The sequence below is a fragment of the Ochotona princeps genome, chromosome 11 (assembly GCF_030435755.1).
Source record: "Ochotona princeps isolate mOchPri1 chromosome 11, mOchPri1.hap1, whole genome shotgun sequence".
NCBI classification, from domain to species: Eukaryota; Metazoa; Chordata; class Mammalia; order Lagomorpha; family Ochotonidae; genus Ochotona; species Ochotona princeps.
Genome location: NC_080842.1, coordinates 17,022,681 through 17,045,702, shown reverse-complemented (window position 1 = coordinate 17,045,702; position 23,022 = coordinate 17,022,681). Strand labels below are relative to the sequence as shown.

The 23,022-nt window shown below is 36.6% G+C and overlaps 1 protein-coding gene across 2 annotated transcripts in view; it reads left to right on the top strand.

Annotated features, from left to right (window-relative positions):
- The window catches only part of SGCZ (sarcoglycan zeta), a 1,025,749-nt gene that overhangs the window by 972,885 nt on the left and 29,842 nt on the right, over nucleotides 1-23,022 (top strand). For both annotated transcript variants that reach the window (XM_058669862.1, XM_058669863.1), the window contains exon 7: nucleotides 17,873-17,945. In XM_058669862.1, the coding sequence (XP_058525845.1) occupies nucleotides 17,873-17,945 (73 nt within the window). The remainder of the gene's footprint in view (nucleotides 1-17,872; nucleotides 17,946-23,022) is intronic.

Below are 23,022 nucleotides of genomic sequence, written 5' to 3'. Positions count from 1 at the left end.
TAATAAATGTAACACAGAAAAACAATTAAGAACCAGAACACTCTTTAATAAGGAAGAAAAAGAAAGAACAACATCAAGAAGAAAGAAAAAAGAGACAGGGACATAGATTGACAGAAACACAAAGACTGGATGAAGCTTAAGAGTGAGGAATCCATTAATTTTCCTAAGTAGCATTCCATGTCTGATTATAGTTAGTAATGACAACATTCAGCATGTTTATGAAAGTTCTTCTGTTCTATAGCAATTTCAATTTTAACAGCACTTGCAGAAAATCAATATTTCCAACAGAGAAGAGATTTCTAAAAAAATATTTTAGGTGTTAGTAAAATATCAGGTTAGAGACATGCCCTTCCAAGATTAAGGGTTTTGTACATTGCTTTCTTCTCAATAAGTTTAAGAATATTTAGAGAATGCCCGGCACAGTAGCATAGTGGCTAAAGTCCTGGCCTTGCATGCACCAGGATCCCATATGGGTGCTGGTTCATGTCCCAGGTACTCCCCTTCCCATCGAGTTTCCTGCTTCTACCCTGGGAAATCTTTAGATGATGGCCCAAACCCTTGGGAGCCTCTGAAAAAGCTCCTGGCACCTGACTCCAGATCAGTTTAGCTCCAGCCATTGGGCCATTTGGGGAGTGAACCAGTGGATGGAAGATTCTTGAATCTCCTTCTCTCTGTACATCTGCCTTTCCGATTAAAAAGATGAATATTTGCAGCAAAAGTATAGACTTAACACAGTGCTATATCCTGTCACTGATGATCATTTGCAGTAATTCATTTGCTCCTCGTTGTTAATTATTATCTTCATTTTACAGACCATGTGTACTAAGCAATTTGCAAGAAATAGACATAGGTATCAGCGGCAGACCAGGACACTCACTGCAAAATGAAGAAGGCCTGTGGCTTCTTCTCTGTTACAGTTGAGTTTCATTTCTATTTAATTGAATATGTGCCAATAAATACAAGCTTATACCAGATATTGTTTCTGTAAGCCATGGATTTTGAAAATTCTCAAAGTTATGAGCTTTGCACAGACACAGCAATTCTATAGTTATTATAGATTAAAAAAAAAAAAGAAGGAACACCAACTATTCCTAAGTTCTAAGAATGCTTGTGCTTATAGAAGTCACAACAAAAGGTGGCTTTTTAAAAATAATACAAATTCCATTATTATTCAACAGTGTTTAAAAAATGGAGAAAAGGCATAGTAAGAAGGCCTAAGCCAAATTATATTCCAATACTTTTTCACTGTTATATGTTCCTCATCAATTTGACACATAAAATCTCTTAGCAATTATTTTAAGTGATTATTTTGATGAAAAATCTTGGCAGACATTTGTCTTTCACCTGCTTAAAAAAAAAGCTATCAAAGAAGCATCCAAAACTGTAAGTTCTGAACAATAATAACCTGTCATTGAGTAGGAGTGTGTTTAAGCTAGTGAGCGTGCAGCCACTTTGAGGACCAAGACGGAGAGAAACTGGGCTGGGAAAGAGGAGGTTGCATAGGAGTTTCAGGAAAGATTCCTGTTGCAGAGACTGTGAGCAATACTAATGGCACCCCGACTGCATCGCACTCTGAAGCATAGCCTTTGGCACTGCAGTGAGTGGGCTTCCGTCAGTTTCTCATCCATAAAACATAGGGATGATACGTAATAACATCCCACTCAATTTTGGCTAAATGCATGTGAAGCGTTTAAGGCATGATACCTGATTTTATGGTATGTATTACATGGTAGTAACCTTGTCTCCTTTACCATCTGAATGATGCTTTTCAGGTTAAGTAGCAGTATTCATTATTTCACCAATTAGAACATGTCAGTATTTCTCTGGAGGCAAGTAAGAGCATCAGTTGGCTTGCTGCATTAATTGATACCTTAGACAGGCTTAGTAATGTGTTACAATGCCTTAACTTCAGGATTAATAATTTAGAAACAAACTGAAAGATGACCTAAACTATGAGTGAGTTTATTTATAAAATTCCTTTTTATCTCAATTTCCTCAACAGGAAAGTTGAAAGTATTACTATTATAAACTTCAGACTTTTATCGTAAGAGCTAAATCTGGTAGCTTAAATGTGTTTGGAGCTTAGTGCAAAAGTCAAAACAATTGGCACACTAAGTACATGATAAATAGGATCACTGGTATTAGTAGTAGCACCAGATTCTTACTTGGAAATTTCTGAACTCACAAGATTAAATCGAGTGTTACTGGTATCACAGGTAGCTTCTGAAGGAAGTTTGTGAGAAAATGGAGTTAAACGATTTTATCTTGATGCAAAATATTTGAAATCTATACATTTTTTCATAATCCAGATTTTCCATTAAGATAAGTTTAATGTAGAATACTTGGAAGTCCAAGGGGAAGATATGTATTATGAACAGTATGATGGGTTTCAAAAGTTTTTTTGCATCAAAATATACCTATCTTTAATCTCCTATTTTCATAAACTTTGAAGTGCCTTGGTGCATCAAAGAACATTGTGGAAATACATGATAATTATAAATACTTTCCTTCAAATAGCCAATGAAGAAGTGGGCATTTGGGCATATGACATGCAGCTTGGAATACCCACATCTCATATTGCCATGTCTGTGCTAAGCTCTAGTCCCTCTGCTCCTGGTGCAACATTTCTACTAAAGTCTACTCTTTGAGACAGCAGGTTCAAATACTTGAATCATGGCCACCCATATGAGGAACTCAGATTCAGTTGCCTGGCCTGGCCCAGGCATTTGAGGAATGGAATAAACAAGCAGAACAAAAATCTTCCTCAAACTTACCCTCCTCCCTTTCAAATAAATATGCATACTTTAAAAGTATGGTCAGCTGACAAAAAAATCCTTTAAAATGCCCATGACAGTTGTCTGACTGGAAGATGTGTATTCAGAGCCTTTAGTGTTCTGCTGTTTGTCTCTGAACTGGTTGACAGGCAGGACAGTCCCAGGTTATTCACTAGGTGGCAAGGCATTTGCCAGTTTCATGTGCCAAGCATGTTGAAGCTCCGAGAAGCCAAGGCACTTGATGTGCTGGAGGTGGAATGCAGCAAATATGAGCCAAGTATGCCCCCAACCCATCCCACACTTCTGACAGAAAATCTGCTGGTTCCATTCACCGCATAGAATTTATAGGCTTGTGTCATGACTCTAGATCTTACATGTCATGCATAGGAAATTCAGCTGGATAATATAAAGATATTTTAACTACAGAATAAATTTTTCAAATCTGTCTATATCAAGTACTGTGCTTACTTAGAGAATCACTGTATCTTTTGCCCATTAATAATTTTGATATTTATTTTTCCACATACGTACACAAATACCAAAGGAGTTTGCCTGGTAATTTACATGTCATTGTTAGGCTTCTTTTAAATATCCAACTGAGAAATCAAAGATTAGTTGATAATTCTTAATTAATGTGGTTTTGGTCTTTTTATTAATATTTTTAATTTTATTTTCATAATGATTACATGATTGATCAGGGTGGGAAGGATCAAGGTTTAGGGAAAATTAGGTGAACTCATTGTTTCCAATTTTGTTATTTGTTCTTGTTGTTTCTGGGAGAAGAGGAGAGACAAAGGGGGAGGCCACACATGACTTTACAAACATCCCAGTACCCAGGGATGAGATACTGCCAGCTCATATCAACCCAGAGTCTCGAAGTGTAACGTATTCCAAGGGTTCTGTCCAAGTGGTTTGTATAGTTGTGGAATGCGGTTCATTTCACCAATCCAAATGTTGAGGTAAAAAAGTCATTTATCTCTGAAGAGATAAAATAGCTTTCCAATTAAGATGATGTCTAATGAGGTTACTGCTACCTGTTAAATATGTTAGAGTTTTTGTTGTAGCTGTTTCACTTTTTTTTTTTTTTAGTGAATTTTATTGGAAAGACAAATATACAGAGAGGAGACACAGAGACAAAGATCTGTTTAGGCCAGTAGAAAGAATTCAGATGAATTTAATGTTTGTGGATAATTTGTAATGCCCTCCCTAGTACTGCTAGAGATTATTATTATTATTATTGATATTCAGATGTGCTTCCTGTACTTTCTATCAAATATGTTCATCTCTTGCCACTGAGATATTATTCTATTCATCTCTGAGCATTCTTTGTTTATGAATGCTGGTTCTCAATTTTTTTTGCTCTAGACTATGTAGTTCATATTTAAACCACGTGAAGGATCTTGTGCTGTTAAGCAAAATAACTTATATTTGCAAAATAAGGTATAACTGCTCTCAAAATTTTATATTTCCCTTTTGTCATAAGAATTTATCCTTACCATTTGATAATATAGTCTAGGCAAAAGATTCTCCAAGCCCAGATGGTTTAACTTGCTATCACCTTGTAACTTATGTTTTTATTTATTTATTTATTGATGGTGTCCCATAAATCTTTTTTTATTAATTATTTTGCATTATGTGACAGTTTCATAGGCTCTGGGATTCCCCCCCACTCCTCCCCATGTCCCTCCCCCACGGTGGACACCCCCACCCCAGTCTTGCCACTCCCAGTTCGATGAGGTCGTTGCAGAGTTCACTGCTTGACACTGTCCATCATAGAGTCTTCATTTGCCCATTTTTCGCTGCCAACATATATCTGAGATGGTTGATTGACCCGCTCTGTCCTCTGTCTTTTCTTGGCTAGGGTTCTGAGTCCACTGTCAGGTCACAATCAGCTTGTAGTTGCAGTTCCTGGGCTGGTTCTGTTTTCGGACTTGAGTTGCACTGGAACCAGTGGGTGTTGCAGACCGGGTTGGTTCTGCCCAGCACCCACTTGGCACTTGCATCAGCCAGTGGGGGCTGCGGCCTACTCGGGGCGACCTACAATGATCCCCACTAGGCCCATCCCCTATCCTGGTTTACCTGTGTGCATAGCAGACTAGTCCAGTCTGTCCAGTGCACAAAGCGGTGCCAGGCTTTGCCTGCTGGCCGCCCGGCGGCGAACTCAGAGGTTTTTACAATGTGGAAAGCTATTTGGGGACACCCATCAGTAGGCCCAACATTGGTATAGGGGAGACAGAATTCCTTGCAATATCTAGGTACAGAGGCTTGAATCTCTAGGACAACACACCCCCGCCCTCGTTGGATGGTGAACGGGATTGGGAAATGGCACGATCAAGTCCCAGGGGTTCAAACCTCCGGCAGCTGGGAGGTTGTCAGGGGGATGCTCAGATCCTGACTCCAGCCACCAGGTGCTCGAGGCGAACAGGTCAAATACTTTTTTTCTAATCTTTTATATGCAATTATAGTCTGTCACATTGCAGGAAAAATATTTATAATATTAAAATTGTATTAAATCTTTTCAAGGTTTGGAGAAAAATCTATCACTTTAGGATTGGACCATTATGTATACTATTATATTCCGCATGTACTTAAAATTTTCTTCAATATCTTTTATTTAAATTTAATACATTCTATAAAGGACTCAAAAATCATTTAACCTTTTTCTGACAAGTTATTAGTGTTATTAAATTCTTGGTAGATTCTTTTGGGTTTTCTGTGTACAGAGCCTTATTTACATCATTAGTATAATAGGTTTTCTCCTGAATCGTGTTATTAACCTGTCTGTGTCTCCCTTACTGCTGTGCATTAAGACAAAAAGTTTATTATAAAATTATATTGATGTGATTTTTCTGACCATAAACCTGATTCATGTTTTAATGCAGTGTTCTGAAACAAAAGGTTACTGTTCGGAGGTGAAAAGATTGAGCATGTCATTGGTACATTTGAAGTTGTTGCAGCTTTTGCTATAGATGACGTTTATTCACACCCCTATTTTTCTGAATGGTGTTAGATGTTAATATTGCTGTTAAAGTAACTTTATATTCCTGTCACAGAGCCTAGAGAAATGATCCCAATATATATTAATTTGTTGATGGCTTCAGCATATCAAAAAATTTCCTTCAGATTTTTATATCAATGTATATGAACAAATGGGAGTCTTGATATTTTCTTTCTTGTGAAGTTTTTGTCTCTACTGAACATGAAACTCTCTTAGATATTAGATCATCTTTCCTTTTCTCCAGTAGTCTGGAAAAGTCTCTATATGTGCTTCATTTCCTAGGTGTAATTTCTTTAAACCACATACTTATTCAGTCTGAGAATCATGTACTTCATTCTGTTGTTTTCTTTGCATGAACTTTTACATTTCATTTTTTAAAATTCTTTTGTCATAGACAGGGAAAAACCTAATGAGCAGAGAAACTTGGATCCCAAAACAGAGAGAAAATCAGAATAAGGCATAGTATAAACAGGCTATAAAATATGAGTATCATTGTTATGTTTAAAACTTTAAATCACAATAGTTTTACATTTAACAAATAAAACTAATTTAGTACAGATTTCTTACATTCCTGGCAACCACCTTCCACTATCAGCATGTTAGACTACTATTATGTATTTGTCACAATTAGCAAACCACACCAAATTTTCCCTGCTTTTTGTTTTATTTCTAAATCTCTGTATTCTTATCTCTCATTTCCCCTAGCCTCTACTCATCAGTCAATATTCTGTGTTCTGATTGAGGTGTGTTTGTTTTGTTTTAACCTCCTGCACTGAGAGAAAATATGATTTCTAACCTATTTCACTTAAAATGAGGCCCTTAAGATCTAATTGCATTTGGTCATTCTGAAATGTTTATTATATAAAAAAATTTCACATAGTTCATCTGTGCATAACTAAATGTATACTGATACTTCCCACCCCACCCTACTTCCTGTACACCCTCTTTCCTCTTTCTTTTATATGTTTTCTTTTAATAATACAAACACAATTTTGTGGCTTTTTAAAAATATAATTTCTAAGATTACTCTTCCACTAAATAAAACATTCCACTGTGCATATACACTGTATTTTCCTCACTCATTCATCTGATAGTAATTACTTTCACCAAGTCCCTATCTTGAGTAGAGTGAACAAAGATTTCATGCCTTTTGGATATCTATCTTGAATAGTGATACCTTGGCAGTTGTAGTTCTAGCTTTTAAGCAGCCTCCAGGCTGCTTTTCTACATGGTTTTACTAATCTGTATTCCCACTGACAGCATACCAGAGTTTTCCTTTCCCTACATCACTGCCAGCCAGCACTTTTTACAGTCCTTTCGGCAACAGCCTTACTAACTGGAATGAGTGGATGCTCCTGGTGGTTTTCATTTGCTTTTCCCTGATACCTAGTGATACTGACTTTTAAAAAAATTTTTCATATATATTTTTTTCTTTTGACAACCGTCATTTAGTTTAGGGGTTGTATGCTCAGTTATTTTTCAGTTGTGGGTTGGTTATTGAATTTTTTGTTTTCTTCATATACTACATATTAATGATGTTAGATAAATAGTTTACACTTTGTCACATTCTATTGGAGGTCTCTTCTTCATAGTGGCAGTTTCCTTTGCTATGCATACTATTCTGTTATCTGTGTGCCTGCATTTATAACAGCAAAATGCTGTTTTATTACAATAGCTTTACAGTGTGTTATAAAATCATATATATTTGATGCCTCAAGCTTGAATCATTTCTGTTAGGATCAATTTGGTTTTTGTGGGTCTTTTGTGGCAGTAGATCAATTTTTTATTGCATTTCATTTTATAACATCGTTTCATAGGCTCTGATGTTCCCCCATCTCCTCCCTGTGCCCTCCCCCCATGGTGGATTGCTCCACCTTATTGCAGTATTACAGTTTAAATCCAGTCTTATTTCTTTCATTGCAAGCATGTGCCATGCATAGAGTCCAGCATCTTATTGTCCAGCTCAATTCAACAGTTTCTTGGGGAGACCAACTCGGGTCTGAAGGCAGAGCTGGCAGAATATCGTTCCGACCAATTAAAAGTCCCAACACAACATCGACAACAGTTTCCAACACTACAGTCCAACAATACAGTTGACATTGTATTGAGTGGCTGATATGTTAGAAAATGCAGTTTCTTAACCACATCCTGTGACTACGTCGTTAACATTTCAATTTTAGTTTATGAACAACCGGCTTCTATTCACCTTAAAATGACTATAGGATACTATTCAGCTGTCTCGTGTCTATTTTCATTTTAGTATTTAGCAATTTATTGTGTTGAAGCATAATTTTTACTGAACTTGGCAGATTTGGGGATAGTCCAAACTGGCTTATAGCTTTAACAAGGCATATGTCACCAATTGAGGCACAGAACACTGTTAGGAGCAGTGTGCAGAGAAATCCTCCATACCCTAGTTAGGAGCAATTTATTTTCGTGTCCTACCTAGTAAGTAGATCAATTTTAAGATTATTTTCTCTAGATCTGTAAATATATTGTATATTTTGATACAGGTGGCATTGAACATACAGAATGCTGTAGGTCATGTGGATATTTAAATTATTCAAATCCATGAACAGGGATTTTTTTTCTTGATGTATTCATTTTATCTGAGAGATCTTTTTCTTCTTTATTCCTAAGCATTTTTAAATAACTATTGTGAATGACAGTTCTTGATTTGCTATACAGCAGAATCAGCAGTGGTGCATAAAAATGTTTATCCTGCTCTTAAGGAATTATCAAATCTAACAGCTTTTTGGAGGACTGTTTAGTGTTTTCTCTACATAAAAACATTTCATATGTAAACATGTCCATTTTCACTTCCTTTTCTCTGATTTGTATGGCCTTTGTTGCCTTTCCATTTCTAATCGCTGTTGCTGACACTTCCAATATTGTATTGAAAAAAAGTGTTGATAGAGGACATCTTTATTTTGCCCCAAATTTGAGTGAAATGTTTCAACTTTACCCCATTTGGCATATTTGCTGTTTATTTGAAAAATATAACTTTTCATTGCTTAATGTATCTGCTGTACCTAGTATGTTGAGGATATTTTATTATAGATGTCAAATCTTATCAAATGTGTCCTTGAATTGGTAGAGATGATCAGGTCTTTTCATTATTTCGTATAGTTTGATTCTTTTTTTAAGATTTATTTATTTTTATTGCAAAGCCAGATATGCAGAGAGGAGGAGAAAAAGAGAGGAAGATCTTCCATTTTATGATTCACTCCCCAAGTGGCCGCAACGGCTGGTTCTGTGCCGATCTGAAGCCAGGAGCAAGGAACTTCCTCCAGGTCTCCCACATGGGTGCAGGGTCCCAAGGATTTGGGCCATCTTTGACTGCTTTCCCAGGCCACAGACAGGGAGCTGGATGGGAAGTGGAGTTGCCAGGATTCGAACCTACTCCTATATGGGATCCTGGTGCATTCAAGGCGAGGACTTTAGCTGCTAGGCCATCATGCCAGGCACGATATGGTTTGATTCTTATTAATTCACAAATGTTGAACCATCAATGCATCACAGAAATAAATCTTGATTGATTGTGATGGCACATCAGATGTAGTTTTGAATTCAGTTTGCTAATATTTTGTTGAAAAGTTGCATCTGTGTTAATCGAGTGTATTTGCTATGAGACAACTTAGATTTTCTGTACCGTTGTAATTTCTGGTATCAGATACAGTGTCGTCTATCTCTAATTTTATTGAGTTTTTTCCTCTTCTGTTTCTCGGTAGTCTGGGTAGTGGCTTTTATTCTTTTCAAATATCTTATTTTGTTTTCTTTGCTGATTTTTTTGTACTTTCATTTCTGTTGTAACTCTTATTCCTTGGTGCCAAGTAATTTTGCATTTAATTTGCTCATTTTTCAAAGTATATTGAAGCATTTATTTGGAAGTCAGAGCATGGGTGGAGAGGAGGACATGGGTATAGTCAAACAGCAAGAGAAATCTTTCTTCTGCTACTTCAGTGACCAAAGGGCCACAATAGCCAATCCAGTCTAGGCTGAAGCCAGGAGGCAGGAATGGGTTTTGCGTTTTCCACCTAAGTGGCTGGGTCCAATACTTGATTCATTTTCTGTTACCTTTCCAGGTACATTAGAAATATGGACTGAAAACAAAGTAGCTAAGATTTCCATAAGCACTCTGTGTGAGTTGCAATCATCACTACAGCAGAACAGGCTGTACTACAGTGCCAGCCTACCTCTGATCTTGTTTTACTGAGTCCATAAGATGCATCATTAGTGTATATTTACTATCTTCATTTTCTTACATGAACGATAACTGATATGTACTACTGTTCCTGATAATACTACTCTTCCTGTATGTCAAGAGATTTTGACATACTACAGAAACTTTTATTTTCTTTTTAATTTCTTCAGTGATCTGTGGAATGTTTTTATTCACATCATATCTTGTTTCTTGCATTTCTGTAAACTATATTCTTTTCCATATGACTGAATTTCCCTAGGATGATTATTGTTAATCCTTTTCTCAGACATTAAACAGCTATCCTTCAAATCAGGTTCTAAATCTGGAGTACAATTTGTTTTTGAAGGTGTGCTGTTTCGCAGATTCTTTATAGTTCCTGCATTCCTGTGTTCACGTCTGTGCACAAGTGTATCAACTCCTCCTTTATACTGTAGTTTTCAGTGGGGAAGACATATTTTTATAGATGAGATATGGTAAGTATTGGGATGATCACTTGTGTGACTTTGCTTCTAGGTGAGTCCAGAAGTGTCACTTTGACCAAAACTGAAGAAATAGCTCAATGTCGGTTGTGTCTGTAAATGCCAGAGTTGTCTAGGTGGCAACATTTTATGGAAGTGTAGCCATACACATTTGAAGAGGGTTTGGACAGAAAATCTGGTATCCATCAAATGAGAGATTGTGATGGCTGTAGCCATAGTCTTGTTACTGTGAGACAAAGAAGATACTGTGCCCTTATTCCATCAGGCAAGCCTCAGTGATGCTCACTGACAGCTCTGGATTCCAGACTGTAATGTAATCTGGGATGGAACTTCCCAAGACCCTGCTGGGTGACCTGGACTGATCTTGCTTTTTCAAGTATCAAAATCTAACTCTAGCACTCCAATTCTGTGGAGGTGATTACAAGTTCTGTTGAGGATTGTGCACTGGAAGGTATAGGTCTGGAGTGAAAAACACAGGCAAGTTCTTCCTAATGTCCTACAGGGTATATTCAGACACTCTGATGTATCTAGAACTAATTGCCCCAGGTACATGACAGAATGCAGCAGGCTGTCTTAGGGTAAGTGCCAGATAAACTGAGGATGGCTCTACGGCTCAAGTCCAGACATCCCACAGCTACAGAATGCAGGGGTTCTGCGCTCTGTCTCAGGCTCCTGAGGTTTCTGTTGGTAAGCATGCCCATTTCTGTCCTGTAGCCAGAACAGAGTTCAGTAACAGCTCTACCACAGCTCAGGTGGGAACGCAGAAGGCAACATATTACTGTTTGGAGCAGAGAAGTTGCCTGGACTTCAGTCAGTTGATATACTGGGTTTTAAGTCAGTGAGGACAGTAGATATTCTTCTGACTCATTTTTGTGGCAAGATAGTGTCTCCTACCTACTTGCCACCCGCATAGGAGCTACAACAGCAAGTCTGTGTCTTTGTGCTATTCATAGTTCTTGTAAATTCATTATTGCAGTCTCCCCTCCATCAGATGCTTGGAAATCAGGGATTTCCTTCCTCGGTTTTTGTTGTGATTGTTGCTTGGGTAAGTGAAGTTCCTTCCTGTTCAGCTGTCTTAAGCTGGTCTCATGAGCATCATTTTTCATCCTGATATAGTGTACTGTAATTTTATTAGTGACAAATCTTTGAAATGTACTTCACTTTGAAGATAGCATCATTTTAATGCATGTTCTAGCTAATCAAGTATTTTTTCAATTTCTCTTATATTCTTAAAATTATCTTCATTTTCAATTTATGGTAGTCGTGGACACTTATGGGGTACAAAGCCAAAATTTATTACATAGATATGCAATAAAAATGTAACACATCCATCATAGTACCAAATTATTGTTTATGGTTAGTATACTTTATAAGCTCTTATCTTAAAAATTTTAAAATACAGGGCCCGGCGACGTGGCCTAGCTGTTAAGGTCCTCGCCTTGAACGCCCCGGGATCCCATATGGGCACCAGTTCTAATCCCAGCAGTTACACTTCCCATCCAGCTCTCTGCTTGTGGCCTGGGAAAGCAGTCGAGGACAGCCCAAAGCCTTGGGACCCTGCACCCGCCTGGGAGACCTGGAAGAGGTTCCTGCTTCCCGGCTTCAGATCGGCACAACACCGACCGTTGTGGTCACTTGGGAGTGAATCATTGGACGGAAGCTCTTCCTCTCTGTCTCTCCTCTCTGTATATCTGACTTTGTAATAAAAATAAATAAGTCTTTAAAAAAAATTTAAGATAGTCACTTTTAACTAGTCAGTATACAGGTGCAAGATGTCCCAGAAGCTTACCTCTGGAATCTAACTGAAACTTCTACTCTTTGAGCAATGATATTTCTGTCTTTCTCCCCTCATCCTCTCTCTCTAACCCTGACCCAAAATCTTGGTTAGCTCTATATGTGGGAGGCTGACTTGTTTACAAGTGACACAAGGCCAAGATCACATAGTACTCATTTTTCAGTGCTGGATTGCTTTTTATTTAGTCCAATCTATTCTAAAGCCATCTTGTCATGGTTGAGTTACTTTCGCAGTTTTTGTGAATTTTGTATTATACCAGAATGTCTATTATGTTTCAGAAATCTTTAGACGTGGATAAAATGTCATGATTTTTCATCCAAGAGTACATTCCCTAAGATTTTATGTTGGATTATGAAAATAAGCCAGATTTTGAAAAACATTGGAATAGTATTCAAATTGATTGGAATTTTATAATAGTGTAGGTTTAATGCTTTTGTGATTACCTTAAAACTTTTATATGAATTTAAGCATCCTTTCATTTGATTATTGTTCATAGCCCATGCCCATTTTTTCCCTTAAGGTTTATGTATTTATTTATTGGAAAGTCAGATGCACGGAGAGAAGCATCTGCTGATTCACTCCAAGTAGCCACAACAGCCAGAGCCTCTTCCAGGTCTCCCAGTGGGTGCAGGGTCCCAAGGCTTTGGGCTGTCCTCGATTGCTTTCCCAGGCCACAAGCAGGAAGCTGGATGGGAAGTGGGGCAGCTGGGACATAAATCAGTGAAGACTTTGTCACTAGGCTGCTGTGCAGGACCACCTTTGCCCATTTTCTTGATGGACTATTGTGGTTTTAATTGTGATTTTCTGAATTCTTCTTTTAAGCCTTTGATTACAAAGGAAATTTTTAAATTACCTAAAAAAGTAAGTAGAAAAAAAATTTAAGAAATTTTGCAACTTAATTTTCAGTCTCAAGTAACAGTAGTGGTGAAGTTTTATTATTTTCATTCAGAATATTTTAGCATTATACATTTCTTATATTCTTATTTTACATTATACAGTTCTGAATGTATAGGGCTTTCCCCCATCACTCCCATTGTACCCTGTATTTTATAATATAGTCCTTTAGCTGCAGTCATGACTCCAACATTCTGCTCTTTACATGTATCATGACATTGTAGGTAGAGGCAAAGGCAAAGTGTCTTGTTAGATAGTGTTTAACAATATGTTGTTTCCTGTTTTACTAGCAACATTAACATTACCCAGGATCATAATTGTTTCATTAAATTCAGACCATTCCCTTAGGGCATTAATATCCTAATTTATTATTGATTTGATTTAGGCTAAATATACAAATTTGATTAGGACAAAGTCTTTGAAGTCAAGGTAATTCCAAACATTGAATAAGAAATAAAGCAAATTGTAATGAAATGTTCTTAGGTAATTGTCACAAGTAACAGAAGCAGCCCAGGCAAAGGGTAGTGGAGCTAATTGGATATAGAAAATACTTGATAAAAATATCTACAATCATATCTTGACATTGTTTTCAAATAGGGGAAAGATATGTAGGGAAAACTAGTTCATTTGACAATTATAAATATTTTAATATCAAAATCCACAAGTATTTATTAGCACTAAAGTGTAAAATTCATGCGACTGATGAGCCATATGTTCTACTAAGGAATTTGGATTTGGGTTTTACAGCCAATTCAATTTCCCAAATATTTTTAAAGTGAGGAATATAAAATCAGCACTGCATTTTAGATTAATTTCCACTTACATTTTAATGCAATTATTCTCCCACAACACTGCCAAATAATAAAGCTGAAGAAATAACTGTACTAATATGGAAGCTGAATGAGGAAGCATGCCTCAGTATACAGTAAGATTTTCAGCTAACTGGGATAAAAATGAAAGCGAGTCAGAAAAAGCTTCCATGGAGTTTCTTTTTGAAATGTTGAACCTTTTTCAATGCTAATTACTTCACTAATGCAATACACTGTAATGTGCATAGGAGAATCAAAGTATACAAGGAATGTGCCTTATATTTTCATAGCATTAAATGGAAACAATGTATGAGCTTCAAAGAATAATGAGTTCCAAACAAGTGTTACAGGTAGTAAAATGTTGATATAGTCAGGTAATTGGTTTTAAGAAAGTTGTAGATGAGTTGAAGAAAAGAGGTTGGGCAGATACATTTGTGTTACATTGCAAATGTAATGAATACTGACCCAAAGGAGTTAGCAAAAAAGTGATTTCAGCTTTCTGCACTAGTGTGATGATGGGCTGTATTACTCTAACTAATGTGTAGGTTATATTGTGTAAAGTTACGTTGAGGAGGAAACACCATTAACATTATTAAAATAAGACAAGTACTAGATGTGTTTATATAAATGGCTTTTTAAGTTTTTCATTTAAAGGGGAACAGTGATCTTAGCATTCGGAGTAAATCTTTTTCAAATAAAAAAAAAAGCAGTGATTAATTTCTAGTATGCTTGTTCCATTTCTTTTCCAAAACAAGTTTCTCTAAATTCAGAGGATTAACCTCATTTCCAGTTATATTTAAGGAGAAATGAGAAGTGTTGTGGCAGAGGCATTTTTACATGCCTGTAACTGTTCAAAATTGAGGGTACCTTCAAGACCATGTTGTTAGAATCAGTCTTGTTTGCAGAGGTGGGCTTTAAGTACTTGTCAAAGAACAAGGAGAGAACTAGAGGCAAACCTGCAAATAAAAAGACAGAGAAAGATGCAAATTAAAAGCTAACAGCAAGAGTTAAAATATTCAGGAAGAATTCAAGAAAATGAATACATAATTATTGTACCATTTCTGACCTACATGAGTTTGTGCTGTACCTCATCCCTCTATGATCTTCTATGATCTTCTTTGTAAGGCACGAGAGGTGCAGGGGAGGAAGTTAGCATCATAGATGCTCATGATTTATTATGTCTTGATCATAAAATCTGTGTTTCTCTTCTATATTGTCTTCTGTATCCTGTTGATTTTGGTCCCCAAACAGACCTTGAAAATGCACATTGTAAAAAATTCTATGTGTAGGTATTAAACAATCCCACTTGTATGAACCATACTTTCATTTGTATTGGAAATGCAGAGTTACAATAACCAGTGGATAAAAGGTTTTTCTTTCTCTCCATCTCTTTATAGATATCCAAATAGATGCAATAGGCAGAGCTGGACGATTGTAAACCTGGGTGCCAGGCAGGGTTCCAAGGATGTGTGCCACCCTTTGCTGCTTTCCCAGGCCACGAACTGGAACAGAGAGAGAGCAGTCAGGACACAAACCAGCATCTATATAGCATGCCGCTTATTGCAGTTGGAGGATTAGCCAATTGAGAGATTGTGCTGGCTCCCACTTATCTCATTCTAAATTTATCTGCATGAACCTAAAAAATTACTGATGATTGTGGAGGCTCTCCTTGAAACCCTGAAACCCAGAAAGAATTCTCACCTGGTATAAAGATAAACACCTTAAAATAATCATATATATGTTTCTCTAATCCTCTTCCTTCCAGGACTAGGTGGCTTAGTCTTTCTTGATTGCTTTGTATGCTTGTTTTATTTTCCTCACACTTCATTTCTGGTGACCTAATTATATACAGGTGCCAACAGTTTAATAATGAGTAGTTTAAATTATACCATGCAGAATATAGATAGGATTTGGAGTATGAATTCCATTTACTTGAAATAACATATTAGGAAAAATTACCTGCCTTTTTCAAATGATGAAATAGATATTTAAAATGTCACAGATCACTAAAACTATGTAGAAATATGATATTTAGCATTTTTACAGGATTTAAAACAAATACGACAAAATACTTTATTCATGGTCAAATGGATAAATGGAATTTATTTTTATTTTAGCTCCTGCTTATAGCAAAGTATGTGGTTTGTTTTTCTAGTTTAGGCTTACCACACTCAGCATGATGCCTGTCAGCTGTCATAATTTTTATGCAAATGACAGAATTTAAATGTTTTAAATAGCTAGATAATATTCCAGGTGTGTGTACATGTATCATTTTTCTTTATCCATTCAGTGATGGACCTTGGTTGATTCCACATTTTGGCTGTTGTGAACACAGCTATTATAAATGTGGTTAGGGTATCATTTTAATACAATGGCTTTCTGTCATTTGGTAATTATTTCTGAGGTTGGGATGTATTATGTTAGGAACTTAGTCTTTTTGAACTAGTATTAAAAGACACACCTATTCCTCCTTTCCAGTAATGCAATTCTTACCATTTTAATGCTAATTTCTGACTTCAAAACATATCTAGTACTTTTGTACCAAGGAATTGCTATGTCTCATGTTTCTTTACGATAATTATTATCAGAGCATGTTCGGGGTGTCTATTGAGCTTAGCTATTAGTAAGCATCTTGGGATGCTTCTATCCCACGTAGAAGTTCTTCTGATGAATTTCTGGCCCTGTTCTAGGTTCCTACCAATTTGACCCACTCTGAACAGTCACAAAATTTTCCACTGCAAAAATAATTTAGAAACTCAGAAGTCAGCTTGACAGCTTTTAGCTTCTTAGTAAAATCTGTAATTTGAGGAATTTATTATAGCATAATCTTCATTTCTCCTCAGAACCATAATGATTATGAAATCATCGTGTTGAGTAAAATCTCTTCCTCCATAGTTTAAGATTCAGGTCTGTGAGTGTGATAACATTTTTCCTCTAGACAGTCATCTGGTAGTTGAAACTTACTTCTTTATAAAGCCACTTATTTTAAGAAGCAATTATTACCTATGTTTTCTTACCGATTTCATCATAGCTTCCTTAGGTGGTAATATATTTTAAGTAATATTTCTTATTAAGCAGAAGCTGATTTGTTAGCTTCAATTGTTATATTTTTAGCTGCATTCCACTAATAAAACAATATTGAGGACTGGTGGAGTGCCTGAGACATGCTTTTTCATAAAACAAGCTACAGGAACACATTTAAGAAAGATTCCAAGAAAACAAAGAAGTTACCTGAGTTTATACCAAAGGCCAAGGAAAAGAGGTTTCATCACCACCCTCTTCTGAAAACATGTTGGGAATTTTTCTACTTTGCTGATAGAAATCCTAAAGAAATCCTGTGAATGTGAAAAATCAGGTGGAATTTGTCAATACAAGTTTAGTTGGAGTATCCTTCAACTGCTTGGGAAAACTATTAGAGAGCATGACCCCCATATGAAAACTACTATAATACAATGAATTGGAGTTGTTCATGATTACAGATTAACTCTAGGAATGGCAAGATGGTACAACATGTGCTGTCCCACCTGCTGATCAGCCTTATCAAAGGTAGGTGCTACATGTGGAAGAATGGCTAACCACATTGTTGAACCTGTGTATCCAAACTTACCTGCTCTCTGCATTTGTATTCATTACCTGTTTATTCATAGAAACATGGAGCAAAACACTGAAACATTATGACTTATCCTTCCCTGGAAGTAAATTTGAGGCAAGGGTAAAAGCCTTTCTCTTAACCACAGAATAGAAACTCTCAATCTGAACTTTAATAAGGAATCAACACTGTCAGGGTAAAGAGCCAGGAAAGATGTTACTATCTTCTATTTCTCTTACACATGTCCCCTTTTTTGAAGAATATTTGAAATATAGAGATGAAATTCAATGGCCTTGCTTATACTGGTATCTGTGTTTATGCTACACCTAGGCACAGAAGGAGCAGTATTTGGGCACTCTGTGGAGACCCCTCACATCAGAGCAGAGCCATCACAAGACCTCAGGTAAGTCCCCCCTTATATCTCTGTCATGTTTTCCACAAATGTTGACTATTCTTGACATCTTCAAAGAACTAAAATAGAAAATGTATTTCAAGCTTGCATTAAGAAGTAGCATTGCATTCCTTCAGTTAAGAATTTGACATCAAAAACAAACAAAAAAACCAGTATGACCTATCATCCTAACCTTGTCCGTAACTCCACTACTATTTTCACAATAAATGCAAGAGTGAAGGTATCAGACAAGTGTGAAAAGTGTGGAAAAGGAAAAGATAGGCTATAGAGGAAATTTAGAATAGGACCAGTTGAAAATATTAATACATGCACAGGCATAAAGTTAGGGGAGGCATGGAGTAGGAAGTAGCACAAGTCCTCACTATGGAGAGGTATGTGAAGTTGTCAACACTATAGAAATTCTCTCAAATCATCATTGCAGCTGTTGAGGAAAATGGAACATTAATTTCTAAATAATGTGCATGGATGTTCTTAAAGCAATAAGTAGGTTGAAATGTGAAGATAAAACATGTCTTCAGATAACTAAATCTGGATTGGTTAATCACATTATCCAATCATGCTATTTGTAATACTAGATGAAACTATCACCATTACTATAATGATACCAAAAAAGATCATGTTAAAAATTAATTTTTAAAGTTAAATCAGAACATCAACCTGATAGGGTCTTGAACAAGGGAGTTAAAATGATGTTTCACACAGAATATTTTTCAGTCTCCATTGCACAAGTGGAAAAATACTCAAATGAAGACAGAAGGATCTCAGGGTGACATGGCTGCGGCAACTATCACCCCATCTACCAGTTACTCTGGGCTGCTGTTCCCTCCCTGAGAACTCCACTGGAGGAAGAAGAGGTTCACTTTGCCCACACAGGAGTGCTCTTTGATCAAGGGTACAGGAGTGGCTGGGCTCACCTACCAGAATCTCCAAATAAGGCCTCAGGGTCCATGCATAGAAGAATACAGGTGGTCAGAATCCAATACGGTGAATTAAACACTGCATGAGGAAGCCAACCTTTCTTAAAAGTAAATAAAACAGTTTGTAAGTTATCATGGTAACACTTAAGAAAAAAAAACGTTGATCCAAGAAGCTAGTAAGTAATGTCAAGAGGTGGTTGTCTGGTGAGGGGCTGTTTTTAAATGCAAAATAATCATCACTTATTCCATGCAGAACCTGAATTTCTTCAGGAGGGATAAAAAATATGTGTTGTCCAGTATCTAATACTGTGTTCTGGCTTTGATGTGTGGGTTTTTATTTTATCCCTCCATATCTAATAAGTCTGTAAGTTTCATTATAAAAAAGAATCATCTTCCTTTCTTAGGCTTTGCTCTACAGCAGCCATCACTGTGTTTGAATCTTGTATATAGTACACATTAGCTAAGAAATAATCCATGAACTCAATGTATGTGATAAATGTCACAGCAGTTCATTTTTTGCCAGATGCTTGTGAACTTGGAAAAATATAAACCAAACTACATTTTATCAGCTACCATTCTCTGGTGTGATGCATTGCCTCCAAAATGCTGTAAGTTCCCAAAGTAGCATTTTTACTTCTAATAAGTTGTTATCTTTTTATTCATTTTTCACTTTCTAAAATGAAAAGTCTGTTGCTTCCAGTAAGAGACAATTGGTATTTTAATAGCTGACATGCTTCAAAACAGAACTGTAAATTATCATATGCACATGGCATTTTTAGCTATTAGCTCAGTTCAATGCTTAAATGATGGAAAGTTAGAAACTAACTGCATCTGAAAGCATACTTGTCAAGTTCTGACATGGTCTTGCTTACCTGAATTCTAGAGGTGCAATACAATAATGATTAGGGGTGCTCAGCTGTTCACTTGTGTGCTGGAGATTGAAAGCAGTGTGTCTGTAAAGAATTCTCCAAACCTTCCTGACAGATTTCCTTCCAGAACTCTAAGTACTCTTAGATAACACCTAATCAGCAAGGTGAGATCATTGGCCAACTAAATTCTTTAGAAAGGAACATTTCAAATATAGTGATTTTTTTTATACTTTACTCAATTATAATGAGCATGTAAGTATAAAATCTGGGTTTTTCCCCCATATGTATATTTTCTGTGGTTTTGTATATTCATTTAAGGTGACATTATTTGCTAGAAATTGTTGTCCTTGAAAGGCTAACATACTGTTTTTCTCAGCTGTGCAGAATGCATTTGCCTGAAATGGTTCAAGTGTTAACTTTCATTTATGATTTCTTAAATTTATATATATATATATATATAAACTCTTACAGTCAAAATAATTCACTATAGAATACAGAAATTAAGTGCATTGCATATTGATCATTGGCAATGATCATTTGAATCTGAAATTCATTAATGATCGTAATAAAAGTTCCCTTGGATTTAGTAAAATGAAACAATATTTGACTTATAGGTCAAAATGACAATTAAACAATGTTTTATATGTATAAAATTAAAGACATTTGAGATACAAAAGTTAACATCTTGAAACATTTCTCTGTTAGCTGTACCAGTCCGACACTTACGGAGAAGCCGCATCCACTCTGCAGTGTGGATATTGCCTGAGACATTCCTTCAATCAGTGGATGGATTAGGTCCCTGGAATAAAAAAAATACAATCATGTCCTCTCCCTCCTCTTTTTCCTTTCTGGTGTCCTTTAGCTTTTTTCATCCCATGTATGTTTGTGTTTATTCAGATTTAATTGCAAATGAGCACATGAGAAACAGCTTGTAACCAGTGAACTGGGTTGGTTTGGTGTAAAATGGGAGAGGCATGAACTAATAAGAATAAAGAGAAAAAAAAGCCGTGTTGTTTGCAGCTAAAGAAAGCTTATCATAACCTGAAGTAATTTCTTAGTTTTGATTTTTTTTTTTTTTTTTTGTAAAATCACCTAGGCTGTAAGTCCTCCTCCATCATTATACCTACTGATACTCAGTGAGTGCCTAGGATGCCTGGAGCACTGTGTCAAATACCCAAGAGAAAAATACACGTGTTGCCTAACCTTTTTAAGTTTCAAGAGGCAACTACTTCATGGAAATTTGGTGTTTTGTTTTTTGTGGCTTTTTTTCAAAATGTTGCACACTTTTATAATAACTTAAGCCACTAATTCACACATATGAGAAGTATTTAAACTATATTTTTATCTTTGGTTACAAAATAAAGTTGTTTTGAAAAAGATCAAGGAACTCAAATTCAACATTAATTATTTCTACTATAACTCATGGGTACTCACTGTTGAAATGAGCTTCAAAGTTAACTGCTAGGAAGTTCTCAGAATGAATATATTTATAATTCACCAACTTCATAGACTACTGAGTGTTGTAATGATTTTAGTAAAGGCTGCTACTATAATATAAGCAAAAGGTGTCTATAAATCCTCCACAGTGAAGTCCTAGAAGGTTCTATACAAAAGAGTGGGGTAACACTTAGTCATTTATGTGGTTTTGCTCATAATCTACTTACAATTCTAGAAATTAATTCAGGTTCAGTCTGCTAGCAGTCCCAAGGTTTGAAGCCAGGAAATTCGTATAGTTCAAAATGCTTTGAGAAGTATAATATATTCAGATAAAATCAGGAAAAAAACACTGCAGTAACTATATTTTATACTATATTGGCTTATGAAACATTTGTACATTTATCACATTATATAACAAACCCTTATACACACATTAAGAATGGCATGATTATAATGTTCCTTGTGTTCTTTAATCCCTATAGTGTTTGCTTTCTCCCGTTTTGAATTTTGAGTAGCTATTGCAGTGTGGTTTCAAAGGTAGAGTGGCAGAGAGAATGCCACAAAAGCAAGCCTGACCAAGTGGAAACCAGGAGCCAGGAACACCACCAGGGCTTCAAGGAGTGTGATGGGGTGTAGTGCTTGGGCCCACATCTGCTGTCTTCCTGTGTGTATTAGCAGAGATCCAGGCTATACAGGGACCAAGTAGTGGTATAACCTGCCACTATATAATGCTGTGTTTATTAATCACATTGAAAATTCAGGTGGAACACTTTATATTTCTTTATAAATCATATGTGCTCATAAATACTTAGGTAAAACATTTTCAGTTTTTCCTGATTAATGAGCTCTGTCTTAAGAGTTCCCTTTAGTTTCCTTTTCTAGATTTAAGATAGAAAAATTATTAGAGGAAGTTATAGTAACATTCATTTTGAATGATTAGATTATAACTAAGTAAAAGTTTTTTGGAATAGATAAAATTAGGGTCTTTTGTCCTGACTGAGCTCTTTAGTGAAGCATGTGATGTTTGACTATAAGGTATATTAAATGACAAGAATGGGTGTAGAAAAATAATACATCTAGAATTGTATCTAGGGATCCTGCATGACTGATCCATGAGAATAACAGAAAAGCGAAGGAAGGACCACATTTCCTGGAACAGTTTGCTAGAAAATCTCAGTGGAACTGGGCAAAAATAGAGAGAAAGTAGCCAGGAGAGTGGGCAGCAGCATACCAGCAGTGACCTCCTGACTTGCAGAGAACTGCCATCTTCCCAGACAAAGGTAACAGTGTGCTTTTAGAGGCTGTCACTGCACAGCAGCAGGCCAATCATCTACCCTGTGGTGCAAGCATCACAGCAGCTGGTATCCTGGCTGCTCTGCTTCTGATCCACTTTCCTCCCATGTCCTACAAGAGGAATGCAAGATGACCCAGGGCTTGTGCACCCACATGGGAGACCTGGATGAAGCTCCCAACTCCCAGATTCAGCTTAGCTCTACTCATTGCAGCCTTCTGGGGAGTGAACCTGCAGATGGAAGAACATCTCTGTAACTCTGTCTTCCAAATGAAGAGGAGTATACTGTGCTGCACATCACCAGGAGTTCTAAATGTCTGAGAAAGTCACTGTCTCCACTCACTGTCAGAGGAACACCTACCCATTGAGCCCACATTTCTTCCCCTAAGTAAGACTCAGTTTATTGAGGTGGAGCTCCAACTAATCACTGCCCTAACTTGGAGAATGACAAATGTCTCACTCCAGAGATTAGAGCAAACACTGCACACCTTGTGGATGTGGGAGTTAGTTATAGATGGAACTGGGTTCCTGGGAGCTTACCTGATGTGACTGGT